Source organism: Marmota monax, unplaced genomic scaffold (genome assembly GCF_021218885.2).
Source record: "Marmota monax isolate L192 unplaced genomic scaffold, Marmota_monax_Labrador192_F-V1.1 WCK01_AAM20220418_F8-fsc00043, whole genome shotgun sequence".
Taxonomy (NCBI): Eukaryota; Metazoa; Chordata; class Mammalia; order Rodentia; family Sciuridae; genus Marmota; species Marmota monax.
Genome location: NW_026691982.1, coordinates 14,205,639 through 14,224,818, shown reverse-complemented (window position 1 = coordinate 14,224,818; position 19,180 = coordinate 14,205,639). Strand labels below are relative to the sequence as shown.

General features: G+C 37.2%; 1 protein-coding gene across 2 annotated transcripts in view; it reads right to left on the bottom strand.

Annotated features, from left to right (window-relative positions):
• Positions 1 to 19,180, bottom strand: part of Atp8a2 (ATPase phospholipid transporting 8A2) — a 638,978-nt gene that overhangs the window by 167,097 nt on the left and 452,701 nt on the right. For both annotated transcript variants that reach the window (XM_058580786.1, XM_046448077.2), the window contains exons 28-30: positions 13,731 to 13,805; positions 4,150 to 4,272; positions 1,615 to 1,693 (exon numbers count right to left, since the gene is read on the bottom strand). In XM_058580786.1, the coding sequence (XP_058436769.1) occupies positions 1,615 to 1,693; positions 4,150 to 4,272; positions 13,731 to 13,805 (277 nt within the window). The remainder of the gene's footprint in view (positions 1 to 1,614; positions 1,694 to 4,149; positions 4,273 to 13,730; positions 13,806 to 19,180) is intronic.

The window sequence follows — 19,180 nt, the reverse complement described above, 5'->3', positions numbered from 1 at the left end:
GATCTGGGGAAACTCTAGCAATCCCACCATCAGCTACAAGCACGTGATCCTCACTCCAGGAATAGAGAGCCACTCTCCCTACTGTAGAGCAGCCACATTAATTCCTGTCAAAGCAGGCCATAAATGTCTTATAAAAATGGTTTACAGTCCAAAGGCAAAAAAACTTTTGGAAACAGTTCCAGTGTCCAGTTCAGAACAAAGGGTCTGGAGATAGCACTGAGGCCAGTCCATACTATCTGCTCTCTCTTCCTATGAGTCTGGGATCAGGTACAAAAGGACAATTGCTAAAATGTTCACTGGTCCATCGTTGCATGACAATGGCTGCTTCTACTTCTACCATCAAAATGTCACAGCTTTGGGAACAAAATCATACCTAATGTTCTTCTACTGGCAAACCCTTACTGCTAAAACCATTTTAAAACAAATAAAACACTGAGTAAAGATGAAGCCCAGAAAAGCCTGAGAAGTAAAAGACATTGAATTCACTAAGATGTTCTTTTGCGGGGAAGGTCTAGAAGCAGAAAATTCTATTTACTGATCTAAAGACTGAAGGTCCCTGGACAGAAAAGGAGTTCTGATGAAATTGAAAGAACAGGTCAGAGGGCATAATAAATTTCTGTGCATGCATTTTCTCTGTCCGAATTTAATAGGTTAAAGAATATCAGTGAAGATGAATCATTTCTGTTTGAAGCATAAAACACACTGACACAGCAACAAAGACGCTTGGAAACTTTATATTCTTTGCTTCTTTGAACAATCAAAGGCCTTGTCTAGTCAAGGTTTGGAGTAATTTTTCCCAGGAGGATTATTATTATTTGAGAGGGATGAGAGAGCAGTGTTCTTATGATACATTTTCATTTTCTGAGACTCAGAGTCCACCTCCTGACGTGGAGGCCACATTTTGGAGGCATTAAGAAGTATGAATAAACCCAGAGGCTGTCAGAGTTCTCACTCATCCTCTTCTAGCTGTGGCAAAGAACTAAAACCCATCTGGAGAATTCATTCTCAAAGTATAGCTTCATAAGGTGTAGGAATAATACTAAACTCTTACAAGATTTGAGTGATTCTGTACAGAGGTATAAGAAGCTTGAAAATTGAAAGCTCAAGAAATTAACAGAATTTCAAACACATGGGCAAGAGATTTCATGATAGTATAGCATTCTGCTTCAAGGTCAGACTCAAATAGTTATTACAAACTGAGTTTAGAATTCCTAGTATTTAAACCATCCAGTCAATTAGAAAAAAATGGAGTCTCAAAGTTGACCTGATAAAACCTCTTAAGTTAGAATTCTACTTGGTAAGAGTTATTGTTCAAATATATATATATATATATATATATATATATATACACATATATGTATATATATATATTTGTATATATACATATATTTAAAAAAATATATAATTTAAATATATTTTAAAATTATATATTTTATAAATATAAATTTTATATATATATATATATACATATATATATATATATATTTTTTTTTTTTTTTCCTCTAATGTGTTCTTGTGATCTCATTGTGTAAAACTAGGGAGAAAGTCATGAACATGCCGGCAGCAGACGGGGTGCAAAGCTACTTGCTGACAGTTGAATCATAAAGCTGTTACCATGCTCCAGCGCTTTCATGGGAAACCAGAAGAGGATGAGGGAGTGGACCAAGGCGTTGATGCAGTGACCCCAGAAAACCTGCAGAAAAACAAACCAAGACAGTCAGAGTGGACGGAACTCTCTACCTCTGTGTGCAGCTCTCAACAAACATCGGGCTGTGAAGGCTCCAGGAGGAGGACACTAGTCTCAAATTTTAAAAAGCCCCCCCAAACAGCTATTTCCTCATATTAACATGCAAATGACTGAACTCTCTCCACATAATACTATTTTACTAAAAAGACCTAAGGATATATCCACCTATATACAGACCAATACACAATCCATCCACATTTGAAAAGTGAGTTGCAGTGAGTTTTCTTTAGCATCTTAAGACAAACATTTTAGGAACATCTGGAAAAAGGGCATTAGGTCAAAATTGCTAATAAGAGATCAAATCTTTCCTTTTTGAAACCATTAAAAAGCATTTTACATGTAAATTCTCACATGCCATTCTCTTGTTTTTCTGCTTAAAATCCTTGCCATTTAATTTTTTCTTTCAGTTTTGGGTTTGGCTAATACATGCACATTAAAAAAAAATTCTGTTTTATTTGAGGGAACAGGAAGTTTATTCTAAACTAGTTTCATTAATGCATTTCAGACTTTGGTGCTGGTGCTTCACCATAGAGCTATACTCCTAACTCCTTAAGTCTCATTCTTAACTACTGAGATGGTGGAACAATTAGAGTCAGATTAAATGTATTTAAAGGTCTAAAGTTGTTCTGGGAACTCTCATATAGTTTGATCCTAAGTAGTGGTGGGACAACAGAAAAATAAAGAAAAATATTGTTATATAAAAATACCTCCTCATTTTAAATATTCATATTTGTTTTCACTTTTTGCCTGACCTCTCTACCAAACAAAACCAAAACTAAAACCCAAAGCAAAACCAAATCAAGGAACCAAACAAACAAATAAAAAACTCCAAAGCAAAGTGACTGCAAATGTCTCAGGGCATACTCGGTATCACTATTTTGGAGGTGGGTTCATTCCCTATTTATTTCCCACCTTAAAAGGCTTTTTAATTCAAACTCTATCAAAAACACATTTGATTTATGTAAGAAATGCAGAGAAAATAGGTCTTATTTTCCCATAAATAGAATCATAGTAAACAAAGACTGATAAAATTAGTCACCCAAGTCTCTCTGAGTATGGAAGACAGTATAGTTAATAGGATCCCATTTAATTTTTTTCCAGCCTTGGCTATGCCTGTTAAACTGGCCTAAGCATAAGCAGCTCTTAAGGCCAACTATGAGTAACATCTGGCTCAGAAGAAGGGCCTCCTGAGGCAGTTCTACTACCGAGCTTGGAGAATGAGCTCACCAAGTCCTTCTACCAAGGACCCAGTGCCACCTGTGCAGATTGCAACCACAGCCAGTACTCAGTATTGCAATGGAATTGGGCAAGTGACTGCTGTTTCAGCTTCCTAATCCTGTCCTGCACAGACCTGGGGCCACGCAGCTGTGCTCACATCCTGCCTCCTCCAGGTGAGGTACATGCCTTCCCTTTGGGCATGCAGCATTCAATCACTCTCCCACTCTTGGTGTGATTGCAGGCTCTGCAACAGGCTCTCCTTGACATACAAGATTTTTTGGTCCCTATCATACCCAAGCCAGATCCTGCTTGGGTCTTCTGAGGATATATCTACATAGGCCAAGCATCCCTAATCCAAAAATCCAAAATCGAAAATTCAAAATGTACTTGAATCTAAAACTTTTTGAGCCCTGATGTGATGCCACAGTGTAAAATTCCACACCCTGAAACAGTTTTCATGCCCAAAATTATTAAAAATACTGTATAAAATTACTGTCAGTTTATGTATATAAGGTATATATAAAACATGAGTGAATTGTTCACTTAGACCTGGATCTCATCCTTAAGATATGTCACTATGTACATACAAATATTCCACAATACAAAAATTCAAAGTTGAAAACACTTCTGATCCCAAGAATTTCAGGGGTATTTTAAGGGATATTCAACTTGTGCCTAGATCCTTTCTTTTTCTACAGTCTGAAGAAAACAAACAGAATACAAAAGTTACAAACAAAAATTCATGACTGACTTGATCCAGGTGTTTGTATCCAGTCATTCTAGCTAAATAAGTATTTTCTTTAAAATGAAAACTCCAGCAATGTCTAGGCAAGGTCCCAGTCAGCCTCACTCCAGGGCTCTTGAAAACGTAAGGCTTATCCTGAAGGAAGGGGAACATGAGTGCTAAGGCCCCACTGATATTAGGGACCTACGTGGAGAGGAGGGAAATGGGTTGGCCTCCTGGAACTTAAAGAAGCGCTCCATAGGACATGGGAAGCACCTCAGAAAGGCATCTTGAGTTCTCTGGGCTTGCTGTATGAAATGGCTGTGGGTCATAGTCTCACTGCTTCTCAAATGTTCTCTCTCAACTGTCACATATAAGATGGCTGGAGCTGAACCTCAGAAGGCAGGCTGCACTCTGCTACACTCTTCTGAGGGGACAGCTCTGTAAATGCAACGTTTACCTTTGTGTTGAAGCCTTCAGCATTCTGGGTGATTTTGTAGAGCTGTGGAAACCTGAGCATGCTCTCCTGACTGCAAGACCTCTCAAAGATTCCCAGGGTAAAGGGTGGCAACGCGGTGAAAATCTGTGTGAAGACAATGAGCCATTAAGAGATGCCCTTCCGATCCACACAGGAGCAGTGTTCTAGTTCTCTGGAATGATGACTTAATTTTCAGTCAAGTCCAAACCTGAGACTCCATGATTCACAACTCCCCAGACACCCTCCAAACAAAGAAAACATACAAAGGACCACTTTTTATTGTTAATCTGTGTAAAATGGATACATTCAACAGTAAAAACAGCATTATAAATAGTGGATGTGCCAAGAAATCTTGTTAAGTTAACAACGGCCCTTCTTTGTAGAATGAACAGCAATGGAGAATCACACCATAGCTCCAGGAAGTGTCATGTTTTCTGTTAGCGCTGAGCTGATGCACACTTTTAAAACTTCCCACCCTGCTTTTATCCTCAAATTTTAGGAAGCACAAGCTACTTCATACATTTATTCATCCAACAGATATTTATTGTGAATGAACTGTGGCCCAGATACTGTGCCACTCTAGGAATACAGAGATTTAGAAACACATGAAAGAAGAGGAAGCAGATTTCTCGAAACTCTGGCTACTACAGAGGTAAGAACCAGGGCAGCAGGGATACACACACACACACACATGCAGCGCTCTGCAAAATTACTCATGGAGATGGAGAGGGGGCAGGGGGAAAATGGAGGAGAAGGAAAAGTCAGGAATTGATTCTTGCATCAGAGCCTCTGACCTTCACCATATTGGACCTACAGAATTTGGCAGGATATTCAGGGATACAGATGGATGCTACAAAAAGCACTCCCTTGAGAAGAATTCTCCTTATAGAGCTCCAAAGCATCCATGAGCACATTCGAGGGGAACTTGTAAGACACATAGGATGATGGCTGGCTGAGTGCACAGTACAAGGATGGGAGGAAACCGTTTAATCTCTTGGGACCCCGAGTTCTAGGGCAGCTGGTGCCTTCTAAGATGCTGACACCTGTACCTGTACTCTCTAGGTGGTGGAAAGGTAAAGCCATGTGCTGAAGAAAGGATCTGGAGGAAACATGTCATTTCAGTCTGGGATATGCTGTGGTCCCATGTGCCATGACACGTGAATAAATCAGTCAGGTTCACTCCAGGTGAACTGGGTTGGCACTGAATAATCACACAGAGACAGAGAAAATACCTTTTTCTTGGGGGTTCAGCGATGGCTCGTCGGCCCTGGCTCCCACAAGGGAAGCAAGAGAGGCAGACAAAAGAGGGTGAGAGAATGCCAGAGCCCTATTTATTGAGGGAAGACACTCAAGAAAGTTCCACCCAAATGAGGCAAGAGATTGGGTGTCAGGGGAGTGTAGCCCAGTCTCATTGGGTGACACCCACTCCCAGAGCTTCATTCCCCTGCTGAGCCTAGATGAGATCCACCTGCTTCCTCCTGGAAACCAGTCTCACACCTCCATTGCTCAAGGCTAAGGGTGCTCAGCTCCTCTGTGGCAGCTCCCAACACCCATGGGTCATTATCTTATTTGGTTCTGGCATAGTTCAGAAAGACTGACGGTTATAGTTTGAATGTGAGGTGTCCCTCAAAAGCTCATGTGAAATAATGCAAGAAAGTTAAGAGGTGAAATGTTAGGGTTAGGAGTGCATTAATCCCTGATAGGGATTAACTGGCTGGTAATTGTAGGCAGGTAGGGTGTGGCTGGAGGAGGTGGGTCACTGGGAATGTGCCTCTGGGGCACATGTTAGTGGCTCACTCTAGCTCGCTTGCTCGCTCTCTCTCTCTCTCTCTCTCTCTCTCTACCTCGCCCCCCTCCCTCCCTCTACCTCTCCCTCTCTACCTCCCTCCCTTCCTCCCTCCTTGCTGGTCCCATGTCCTGAGCCACTTAAACCCACCACACTCTTTCACAGGGATGTTCTGCCATACCTTAGGTTCAGAGCAAAGGAACGGCCGTCAAAGGACTAAGACCTCTGAAACCATGAGCCCCCAAATAAACTTCCCTTTTCTAAAATTGTTCTTGTCAAGTCTTTTGGTCACAGAGGTGAAAAGCTGGCTAAAACACTGACTCACTCACTGCTTAGCATCTAAGTGGATCAAATCCCTGCCCACCAACCCAGCAGGCTTTTTGGCCTGTGGGAATCAGATGTACATCTCTGAGAGAATCCTGAGCTCACATCAGTTATTTGGAGACTTGGGTATGTGGCTAGAGAAATAAGCCTTTCCCAAGTCCGTTAGGATCAAACAATCAGAGGTATAGTGAGGAAGGCCCGTCAAACTCCCAGCTCTCCTCTTCCAGCAGAGAGCAGATGGAAAGCAGCCTGGGATTTCAAAGTGCTACAAAGTCTTCAAGGAGGATATTGAGGAGGGTGGTATACCTGCTTCCCTCCAAGTAAGAAAAGCTGTCTATGTTATGGCTAGAAGAAGGGGCTCCTATCAAACATCTCAGAAGCTCTGCATACTCTCTGAGTACACAGCTTCACCTCACTGTTTGGCATGGACACCTACTTGTGCTAACATGCAAGTCTTTTCTCTTTCCCCTCTTCACTTGATTTCCTCCTTCCATCCACTTCGAGTCCTCCCCACTTCATCACTGGGCTAAAAGCCCATAGGCCTGACCATATTTTTCACCCTTCTTAGCATGCCCTGCACTCATGTTCATAGACTGGTTGGAGACTGTGATTTGTTTTACAAAAGGGAATGCCGCATACATTTTTCTTCATCATACTTTTATTGCTAAACATCATGGAAAGCCCTCCAAAGTTCCTCGGGGTTGACACTAATGCGTCTTTTAAATGCTCACATAATCAGTCAGAGCATGGATGCACCATACTCTTTAAGCCATTTGCACACTGACAGTCATTCATTTTGCTTCCAGCTTTTTGTTACCACAAATATTATGCAATAACTTCTATCATATTATAACGTATACACTTTTTCTTTTATTTCCATGGAAAGAAGTCCCAGAAGTAAGTCTTCTGAGTAAAAGGACACATGTATTTTTAATTTTAGGAGATGTTGCTAGGTTGCTTTCAAAACAGGTTCCAATCACTTATGTTTACCCTTGCAAAGGATAACAGTAATCTTTTCTCTGTTTTTCTATCAGCAACAGTTATGTCGATCTTTTAATATTCTCCAGTCCAAAAATTTAAAGATATTAACTGTTACTTTTAAAAATTTACGTTTCCCTATCAGTTAGTTGGAGCATGTTTTCATATATTTGTTGGTCATCTGGACTTGCAACTCTGTAAAACACCTAGTCAGGTCCTTTGTTATCTATTCGTGGCTTATGCCCTTTTCTAAGAATTCTTTGAGTATAATAGATAATAAAACCTAATGTTTTATGTTATAAAATTAAATGCATTTTTGTCTGTTAATTTTAATGGGTTTTTTGCATAACAAAAAGCTTTCAATTTTTAAATGGTTGAGAATAACTTTGGAGTATCCAACTGTGTTATAGAAGTATCTCTTCCCTGGAGCTTACATGTAATTTTCTGGTTTTTTACAGTTTTATTTTTCACATATAAGTCTTTGATATAAGATAGAAGTCCATTTTTCCCCCAGATAATGAACAAGTTGTGAGAATACATTAATCCAGAGTTTTCCCCCTAAGTTGAAAAATCACCACTAAGGCTTATTAATTTCTCATGTATTATAATTCTACAACATAAACCTGGAATCCAGTTCTAGAATCTCTGACTTCTTTGTATAATTCTGTGCCAGTAACATACTGATTTGATTATGCTGACTTTAGAGTATAGCCTGATATTAGTAAAGATAAGTCTACTCTATGATCTTTTCTAACCTATTTTGCATAAGTATTCTAAAATACTCATTAATTCCATCACACCATGTATAGTTTTATGCAGCTTCTCTCTTTGGAATTACATAAATTTAAATTTACATGTTAATTTTAGAAGACTACTCTTTAATAATACCAAGTCTTCTCATGTAGAAAAATATCATGCCTTCCATTTGTTGAAATTTTGTTTTGTATCCTTCAGTAAGACTTTTTTTTTTTCATAAAGGTACTATAAAATTATACCTATGCAATATATAATTTTAATTGCAACTTTAAAAAATTTTTTCAGTGCTGGGAGTGAATCCAGGGCCTTACACATGCTAGGCACATGCACTACTACTGAGTCACATCCCCAGCTTAACTGCAATTTTGAAAAAACTACTATTTTCTTTGCATTTTTAGATTGCCAGAGCAAGTAAATAAATAAATAATGATACTAATTGCTAGGATGTTTAAAAGCTATTGATTTTTATATATTTATTATTTTTCTGGTCAACTTATCAAATTCTCTTATAATTCTAATATTTCTCTATTAGTAATCTTTTGGGTTTTCTAGATAAACAGTCACATACCAACATATGTACATGCCCATGTTTTTGTATGCATACTGTATAACCACAGAAATCATTCATTGTTTTTCCAATATTTGTAACAGTCATTTAATCTTGGCAATTGCTGAAAAACCCAGAACAATGCTGAATTATACAGTGATGGCAGGTATCTTGACTAATTTCTTATTCAAAATGAAATAGTTTCAGGATTTTACCATTTACGGCAGCATGCTACTATTCACTATTTTTGTGAATAGTCTGAAATATAGTTAATTGACTTCTTTCTATTTCTATTTTACTTAGAGTTCCTATTTCAGGAATGGCAGCTGAATTGCTTCAAATGCTTTTGTAGCTTCTACTGATGGGATGTTTTTCTTCACCTTGTCGACATAGTAATAGAAAGATTTTTAAATTTCAAACCTCCAGTATTCCTGAAATTAGTTCTACTTGTCAAATACTTTATTATTTTAAGACACTGTTAAACTCTATTAGCTAATATTTTAGTTAGAATTTTTGTGTTTATTTATAAGTGAGGCCTTCTCATAATTTTCTTCTTCAAATTATACTGGCTTAATAATAGGATACATTTTCTGCTACAGTTTAAATAAATTATAGTTATCTCATCACTAAAAAGTATATAAAATTTAGTTGAAATCCATCTGGTCCTAGTAGCTTTTGTCCCTGAGTGGCCTTTATTATCCTACCCACAAAATTAAATGACACAGTGGACTATGGGTATATTGCACTCCTTCTCCTCAGGGGATAAGTTCCAAGACCACCAGTGGATGCCTGAAACCTCACAGAATACTAAACCCTACATACACTGTGGTTTTTCTTATTTATACAAATCTGTGATAAAGTTTAATTTAGAATTAGGCATAATAAGAAGTCAACAAAAACTAATAAAAGAGAACAACTATAAAAATATGCCACAATAAAAGTTATGAATTACTAGCTGGGAACCATGGTGCATGTCTATATCCCACCCACTCAGGAGGTGGAGGCAAGAAAATCGGAAGTTCAAGGCATGGGCAATTCAGCAAGACCCTAAAAGGACTGGGGATATGGCTCAATGGTGAAGTGCTTGCCTAGCATGCATGAGTGCATGCATGGTTCAATCCCCGATATTGGAAAAAAAGAAAGAAAAATCTTATGACTAATTTATATCAGGAATTTTGTGTTTAATATTTTCAGATTGTAGCTGAATGTGGGTAAGTGCAACCGCAGAAAGTGAAATTGCAGAGAAGAGGACTAATGTAATGAGAATTCAGTGGGACAGTACTAACTCAGTACTGAGGGAGATGCATCATTTTCAAGTCTGTTTTAATACTCTTTCACTTGCTATGGGAATTAAATTGAGATACAATGATTTGCTCCTCTAGTTTGTTTGAAGAGTCAAACATAAAAAATAAGTTTAAGAAAAAGTAGAAGAGAAACACTGTTTAAATATAATGACAAGGGGCAATCCAGCCCAGGAGAGAGATTCTTGGCAAACTGCTTTACATGTCACAAACTACTTCTTGTACTAGGATCTCTGGAATGATTGTGGACAAGAAAAAAAAAAAAACTGGTAAATAGGATGCTACTAGAACAATGATGGCAATATTGAAATATGGACTAATACAGATTAACAATGTATTGTATATACGTTAAAATTTTCTGATGATCATTATACTGTGGTTACAAAAGAAAAGATCTTTGTAATTATGCACTGAAGTGTTAGGCAATAAAGGGCAGGGTGTCTGTTGACACACACTCAACTGCTTCAGAAATAAATGTGTGTGTGTGTGTGTGTGTGCATATGTGGTATGCATGTGTGTACGTATGTGAAGAAACAATGAAAATGGGGGCAAGATGTGAATGATTGATAAATAAATTGATAAATAAATCGGGATTTATTTATACTTTTTTTCAATTTCTCTTTACATTTCAATTTATTTCATATACAAGTCATGAAAAAAGGGCAAAACTCCCTGCTTCAGTTTGGGTACGGTTTGAGTGTGTCCTCCAAAGGTTCACTTGCTAGAGCCTTGGTACCCAGAGTGGTGAGCCCAGTGGAAGGTAATTAGGTTAGGGGGGGCCTCCTTCTTAGGGGGGATTAATGTAGTTCTTGCAAGAATGAGTTAGTTCTGTTGAGAATGGGTTGTTATACAGTGAGACTACCCTATACACTTGGTCTCTTCTGCATGTAGCCATTTTCCTTTCTACTTTTCTGTCCTGTTGTGATTCAGCCAAAGGGGTCCTCACTAAATCTGAGCAGATGGGGTTGTCCAATCTTGGATGGTCAGCTCCTCAAATGTGGGCTAAACAGACCTATTTTCTTTATAAAGTTCCCAGTCTTAGATACTTTGTTATAGCAACAGAAAGTGGACTAGGACACTGCTGTGTTCTCAAATGAGAGAGGCAGTCACAGATCCCTTGATGTCCTAATTGGAAGTACTTTTCCTACCAGCTCTTTGCAGCAGCTCATTTCAGTGCCTGCTTTGAGGTAACCCAAGATCATTTCACCTTGTGATCCACTACTATGTCATAATGTCCTTTCCTCTATAGCTCAGGGGACACATAAAGGCAAAAAAAAAAAAAAACAAAAAAAAAAAACCAAAAAACTATTTCCAATTCTTCAAACCCAATATGTTTTTTAAACTTTCATGTATATAATAATCACCAGAAAAGTGCATTTAAAAGGCAGTATCTCATTCCCAACATAATCTAATAGGAATATTAGGCAGCAGACCAGTATTGCCATGTAATCTTATTTTTTCTGGAAACAATCATAGCAAAATTATAACATTGGTCACTTCTGTGTAGTAGAATTATGAATGAAATTTAGTTTGCTCTTTTCTGCTTATTTGTAATTTCCAGTTTGCTATGATTAGCAAGCACATTTTGACAATTATAAAAGGTCATTCTTTAAAATAATAATAATAATAAAAAAGGCAGTATCTCTATGACACTCTTTGTTAACTTGCTGTGGAGCTCAGGGATCTGTACTTTCCAAACAATCCCTGGTTATTATTCCACAACTGTTCTGTGGGCCTTAATTTGACCAATACTGTGTCTCAGCTTATCAGCATTTTATGTAGAACAGGAACTTAATAAAATTTGTTGAATTCATTTGAATTGCCCAAGGCCTCATGGAAGAAAAGAACCTAACCCCATGCTGTGATCATTAAAACAGGGCTAAAATCCATTCATCTTATAAGCAGGTATCATGCAATCCAGTCCTCCTGTCCTTAACTCTACAGCAGAGCCTCCTAGGGCTGTTTCTCCCTCCCTCCCTCTCTCTCTTTCTGTGATGGGTACTGAACCCAGGACCTCATGCATGCTAAGCAAGCACTCTACCACTGGGTTATATCCTTAGCCCAGCTAGCAACTTGAGAGGCTGAGGCAGGAGGCTTGCAAGTTTGAGGCATGCCTCAGCAACTTAGCAAGGCCCTAAGCAACCTAGCTAGAAACTGTCTCAAAATAAAAAACAAAAAGGGCAGGGAATGTGGCTCAGTAGTAAAGTACCCTTCGGTTTAATCGCCTGTGCCTAAGTTAATTGACTAAAAATAATAGGTGTGTGGCATGGATTTGCACAAGATAGCAACTCTATGACATTTGGTGCTAAACCATGTAGAGTAACCCATATGTTCTCCCACCAAAATCGCAGCATAACTTTAAGTTATTAAGTCCTAAGTTTTTAATTCTACCTATATTTCAACAAAATTATGTAAACACATTAAAATAGGTTGGAAATCATAACCTAGGACTTATATACATTATTATATTAATATTATATTATTATTACTATAATCATATTGTATGTTATATACTATATATAAGATTTCACAGATGTTCTGCATCTGGGACAATGGGACAAAATGGGTTAACCTACTCAAAATAGTTTCAAGTCTTACAAAGCTAATGATCTCTAGTCTCCCTTTAGCACATAGAAAGGAAGCCCTTGAGACCCTAATTGTGGAGTAAGCTGTTAAAGGAGGTTTTCCAGCATGTCAACGTAGTTCTTCTCTCATTATCAGTTGTCTTTGTCTTTTAGGGCATCATCACAAGAGCATAGTGCATTTTTGTAGCCAGTAACACAGACACTAATGGGCCATCACGATTCAACTCAAGATCTGAACCCAGCCTCACCACTAAGTGCACCTCTGACCCCCTTAACCTGTGAGTTACATGGGATTAGGATAAACTGTTGTACTCAGCATTTTTTACCCAGCACTCCACATGGGTGCTACTCAAAAAATGAGGGCTGAATGTATGGGCAGCATGAATATCTCACCACTGAAGTATACACACACTATAAATACTTATAGCATCATAAGTTATATTATTGCCCATCTGGTAACTTCCATCTACACCTATCTGTGATGGCTGCTTCAGAAAGGGAAACTCCCATGGGGCACAGGATGCCAGGGTTAGAGTCCAGAGCAAGAAGAGCAACTCAAGAGATGGGCCATTCTGTGGTCTCTAAAGGACTCAGAAACAAGCCTCTCAGTTTTTTTTTCCTCCTAGAAAAAAAAAAGAAAGAAAGAAAGAAAGAAAGAAAGAAAGCCAAACAGCTACTGAGCCATTTTAGCTTATAGTTTATATTAATTTCCAGCTTTTGAATTCATCACAGTCAAGTAATATGAAAAGTACTTGAAAATCATGAAAATTACCAAATAAGCTGGACATGACAGCTGGAAATCAGAACTCATCATCTGAACACCAACAGTGGAAGAAAATGTCCTTCTACAAGGAAAGATACTCTTTCTGGAAGGACAGAAAGGACAGTAGTGGTCACATATTCCATATTTTTGTGTCTACGATTAAGAATTCAGAAGTAAAATTATGAAGTAAAGTGAGTTTAGATGTAGTTCAGAAATTTTAACTTGAGCTAAAATCATGAATTGTTGAGCAGGCATTTAGTAAGGGGGCAACAAGGGTCTATTATCAAGATATATGGGTTAATAACTTCATGGGTTATTCAAGAATGATCTGCTATGATTGAAACCATGTGTGGAGAGTTTGGGCTTCTGCAGGATGTGCTGAAGCAACAAAGGCCCTAAAGATATATTTGTGCTGCCTGCTAAGTACACAGATGATTGACTTAGATACACTTCCCAGACATAAACAGTGAAGGAATGTCCCCGAAGTCCTGCATGCTATCAGAGAGAGGTGGAGAATGCTTACCACATTGTACAAGCCGATGCACCAACGTTCAAATAAAATCTGCCCAGAAAATCCATTAACAAAGGCGAACCAAAGCTGAAAGAGAAGAAAGTTCATGAAGTTTTATATCAATATTGACCTAAACGTTTCCATTCACCGAAGAAGTAGTGGGGAATGTGGACCACCAGCTGGACACAGCTGCTAAGGGATAATGAGCCCCAGGACCATAGCAGTTGTTCTTTCATAGGATATAAATTCCCAATATCACTAATATTAACATTTTAAGGAAAATTTATATTTAAGACATATTGGTTTTATAAGATATATGCATAAGTTTAAAACAAAACAATTGGATTTATATTTACTATGTCTGTGTCAACACATTCTCATGGACTGGAAGAGTCTGAACTTCATGTTACTTTTTTCCCGTAAAGTTGATTTGATAAATAAGATTTATATTTGTAGGACTTTCAAATAGATAAAAGTCATAAATAAGAAACAACAGCAAACACTCCTCTCTTGGTTGTGTGTGTTTTTAGTTCACAAAATACTGACCCTCCATAATTGTATGTTCTCTTCCTTGGCCAATATTAAAACAAATAATATGAAAGAAACAGGCTCTCATCATCTTTTGCAGCAACACTGAATGTATAAATAAATAAAACGTTAGAATATTGTTCATGTCTTCAATTAGTCTATAATTATGATTGACTAGGCAAAACTAACATAAAAATAAATACAGAACAAAGGGCCAGGGATTAATTAGTGCTGCAAAACAAGGAAATACAATAATTTTAGAGAAGGAAAGATCTCTCAGGTATGATCAGAAGAAGATATGGAGACAGTAAGAGTGGGGTGGAAGAGGAGTGAGTCATCAGGAGGGTGGGCAAAAACTGGACTTCAGAGGAAGCAAATACAGAAATATGGGGAAACATTCTTGTGCAGCTAATTTGATATGACAGGATATTAATGATTTGGGGGTAGACTTTTAAAAATCCTATACAAATAATGTGTTATTGTTTAGATACTAGGTATCCCCCAAAAGCTCATGTGTGAGATAATGCGAAAAAGTTTAGAGGTAAAATGATTGGGTTATGAAAGCCTTAACCTAATCAGTGCATTAATCCCTTATAGGGATTAACTGGGTGGTAACTGTAAGCAGACAGGGTATCACTGGAGGAGGTGGGTCCCTGGGGGCATGCCTTTGGGTTATATATTTTGTTTTTGTTGAAAGAACACACACTCTCTTTCTCTGTTCCTGGTCCCATGTTTTAAGATGCTTTCCTCTGCCATACCCTCCACCATGAGTTCTGCCTCACTTGGGGCCCTTAGGGAAAGAATCAGCCATCTATGGACTGAGGCCTCTGAAACCATGAGCCCCCAAATAAATTTTTCCTCTAAAATTGTTCCTGTCAGGTCTTTTGGTCACAGCAGTGAAATAGCTGATTAAAACATCATGGAATCTACTTTTGGGCTAACTCATGGTAGACTAAATTCATTATTTTGGTAGAACCTGATTCAAAACAGAATAACTACACCATAATAACCTGAGTAGAAATCAACTCTGGCCCTGAAATTTTACTAAATCAAATACTTTTCAAAATCAGCTTCATAACTCCACCAGTCCAAGCTTCTTGAGACAGAAATCATTCCCTATGCTGCTTTATATATACCCATATCCACTACGACACATGGTATAAATAGGGACTCACCAAGACCCAGTGGGATAAAATTAAGTGTCTCGGTTCAATCACTAAATGATGTCTTTCTTAAACATAGCTTTCATCATCTCATACCCAAGTTTTAAAAGATCACTAGGAGACCCCCTCCTACATCCAAGATAAGCTTCTTGATTTTCAAAAAATCCAATTTGCTCTTAATTTTGCTATCATCCAAAGAAGTCCCAAAGAGGCCTGATGAAGAAATACTGGAGGACAACTGAGAACCAAAGGTTCATGCTATACTCTACACTCAGAATATTCTTATAATACTGATTCAAATATCACCCATCCCTAAACCCACAATTTCAATCTATTGTCTTTTTACCACTCAAGACATTGGCAATCAATACTTGAATCAAACTTTTAGTGCAATAAGTACCTGGATACACATCTGATTCAAATATATCTGTAAACCATTTCAAAGGTTTACAATTAATTTTCCTAAGACTGTTCTATACTTCTGAGTTCCATTCAAATAATTAGCCAACACTTATGGATATCTAGTAAGCATCTGATTATATTGCTTAGTCAGTTAAGTTGTCTTGGTGAAGGGGGTATGGTGTGATATTTCTAGTGGCTTTTCCTCCCCTGCCATTAACTCAAATCAACAAAAAGAAATGAAAACTGAGAAGAAAAAAGTAGGATAGACCATTTTCAGTTAACCAATGAGACTGCTTTAATTAAAACCATATATGATATAGAATGGATACTAATAAATATGTGATTAGATCAAATAAAAGGTAAAATGTCAATAACAAACATAATCTATAGATTAAGAGTAAAATATTTCCATGAAATAAAAAAAAAAACAACCAACTAACCAACTCTTTTTTTTTTTTTAATTAGAGGACAAAATATAGAAGTAGAGAAGGAGTGACTGAGGTCTCTGGACAAATTTAGTGCAGCAGGCAAATTGAACTTAAAGGGCAATATATATATATATATATATATATATATATATATATATATATATATATATAATTTTTAAAAAGATTTTTAAGAATCAAGCAGGGAGAATGGAAGGACATAGTAGAAATATACATGACAATCAACTTGGCATACACTAATCAAGGTAAACTGATGAGGACAAATTACAAAATCATCCAACAGAAAATTCATAACACACATAAATTCCCTGTGAAGCATAGAGGTTCCTCTACCAAGAGGAAAAAATGGTAGTGGGGGAGGTACTTATTACTGCAAGGTGACAGATGACCAGTGGAGAAGAAACAGAAAATTTGATGAGAAAGTGTTCTGAACACAACTTTGAAACCCTACTCCTCTAGACTTCCTAAAAAATAATAATAATACAGAAAAAATAAGAATAAGATAAGTGCATATGAAATAATCTCTACAGAAGAACCAGGTCATGGGAGCAGAAGAAATTTTCAAATACCTTTTGTGAGCCTAAACAAGCTAAAGAAAATTATTTTTCTCTGAAACAAGAGATAAAGAAGGAAGAAAATAAGGAAAGATTAATGTTACAGATTAAAGCCATAGAGAAGGAAATAAAAATCAGAACTGACATTGCTGAAATTAGGAATAGGAGGCTGGTCTTAAGAAAACAATGCTAAGCAAAGAACAAAGTGTTAATATTGTTTTTTAAGAGACACAATAATCTTTCAAAGATAATAAAAAAATTCCTAAGAAAGTATACTTCTCAAAAAAAGAACAAATATATTAAAAAATATATTCAAAGATAAAACAGAAGAAAAATTCCTGAAATATTCTAAAATCTTGATTAGCCAAAAGAGAGCATCCTTTGTTTCAGGAAAGAAAGCAAACAACAGATACAGACAGACCAATACCCATGCATATCCCGTTATGAGAATTACTGAATTATAATTTAAGTTTTTGTGGGTTTTCTAGGGTTTCACATATGCTATGCACATGCTCAGCTTCTGAACTACATCTCCAGTCTGAGTTTTAAAATTTTATAAGATTAACTCTTCAATATATTCAGGCAGAAAAGGCAATTAACTGGTAATACAACCCTGTCCACAAATATGTTTAATGTACTTTTCCTTTGACCCAGTGATTCCACTTTTAAAGATGTACTCTTAATTTTTATCTTACAGTTATAATCATGTAGCATTTGACATCAAAACATGAGAATTTTTACTTGGCATCATTTGGAAAAATGAAAACTTAGTTACGGCATGTACACAGACAGCTGGTTAAAAAATTAGAATTCATCCATATAATGAAATTCTTTACAGACATTAAATAGAGGGATACAGGGATACTGCCACATCGATGTTCATAGCAGCACAATTCACAATAGCTAGACTGTGGAACCAACCCAGATGCCCTTCAATAGATGAATGGATAAAAAAATATGGCATTTATACACCATGGAGTATTACACAGCACTAAAAAATGACAAAATCATGGAATTTGCAGGGAAATGGATGGCACTAGAACAGATTATGCTAAGTGAAGCTAGCCAATCCCTAAAAAACAAATGCCAAATGTCTTCTTTGATATAATGAGAGCAACTAAGAACAGAGCAGGGAGGAAGAGCAGGAGGAAAAGATTAACATTAAACAGACATGAGGTGGGAGGGAAAGGGAGAGAAAAGGGAAATTGCATGGAAATGGAAGGAGACCCTCATTGTTACACAAAATTACATATAAGAGGTTGTGAGGGGAATGGGAAAATAAACGAGAGAAATGAATTACAGTAGATGGGGTAGAGAGAGACGATGGGAGGGGAGGGGAGGGGGGATAGTAGAGGATAGGAAAGGTAGCAGAATACAACAGTTACTAATATGGCATTATGTAAAAATGTGGATGTGTGACCGATGTGATTCTGCAATCTGTATTTGGGGTAAAAATGGGAGTTCATAACCCACTTGAATCTAATGTATGAAATATGATATGTCAAGAGCTTTGTAATGTTTTGAACAACCAATAAAAAAAATAGAGGGATACAAATCTGTATATATTGTCATACAAAAAGTTCACAGATATATAATTAAAATGGGAAAAAATTAAGGCATACGTTGAATGGTCCTGACTGTGCAAAATAGATGTATGTACACATGTGCATGACAACAACATTCTGGGTCATACAAAAGACTATCTTAGTATTCATCATCTCCAGGTAGTTAGAGATATTCTCTAGGTGGAAAAAGGGAGATTTCCTTACACTTCTTTTGAACTTTTAAAAAATGGTCATGTTACTTATATACCTGTTTCAGGCAGTTATTCTTGAGTAAGAGTGAAATTTTGCCTCCAAGGAGACATTTCCCAATACCTGGAGATCATTTTTATAATAACAGCTTGAAGGGACACGCCACTGTCATCAAGTTAGTAGAAGACAAAGATTCTCCTGAACATCCTGCATTGCTTGAGAGAGCCCTCTACAAGAATTATCTGATCCAAAATGTCAATTGTTTTTGCTATTCTGGGTCTTTTATTTTTCCATATGAATTTCATGATTGCTTTCTCTATTTCTACAAGAAATGCCGTTGGGATTTTGATTGGCATTGCATTAAACCTATAGAGAACTTTTGGTAATATCGCCATTTTGATGATGTTAGTTCTGCCTATCCAGGAACAGGGTATATTTTTCCATCTTCTAAGATCTTCTTCTATTTCTCTCTTTAGGGTTCTGTAGTTTTCATTGTATAAGTCTTTCACCTCTTTTGTTAGGTTGATTCCCAAGTATTTTATTTTTTTTGAAGATATTGTGAATGGAGTGGTTGTCCTCATTTCCATTTCAGAGGATTTGTCGCTGATATACAGG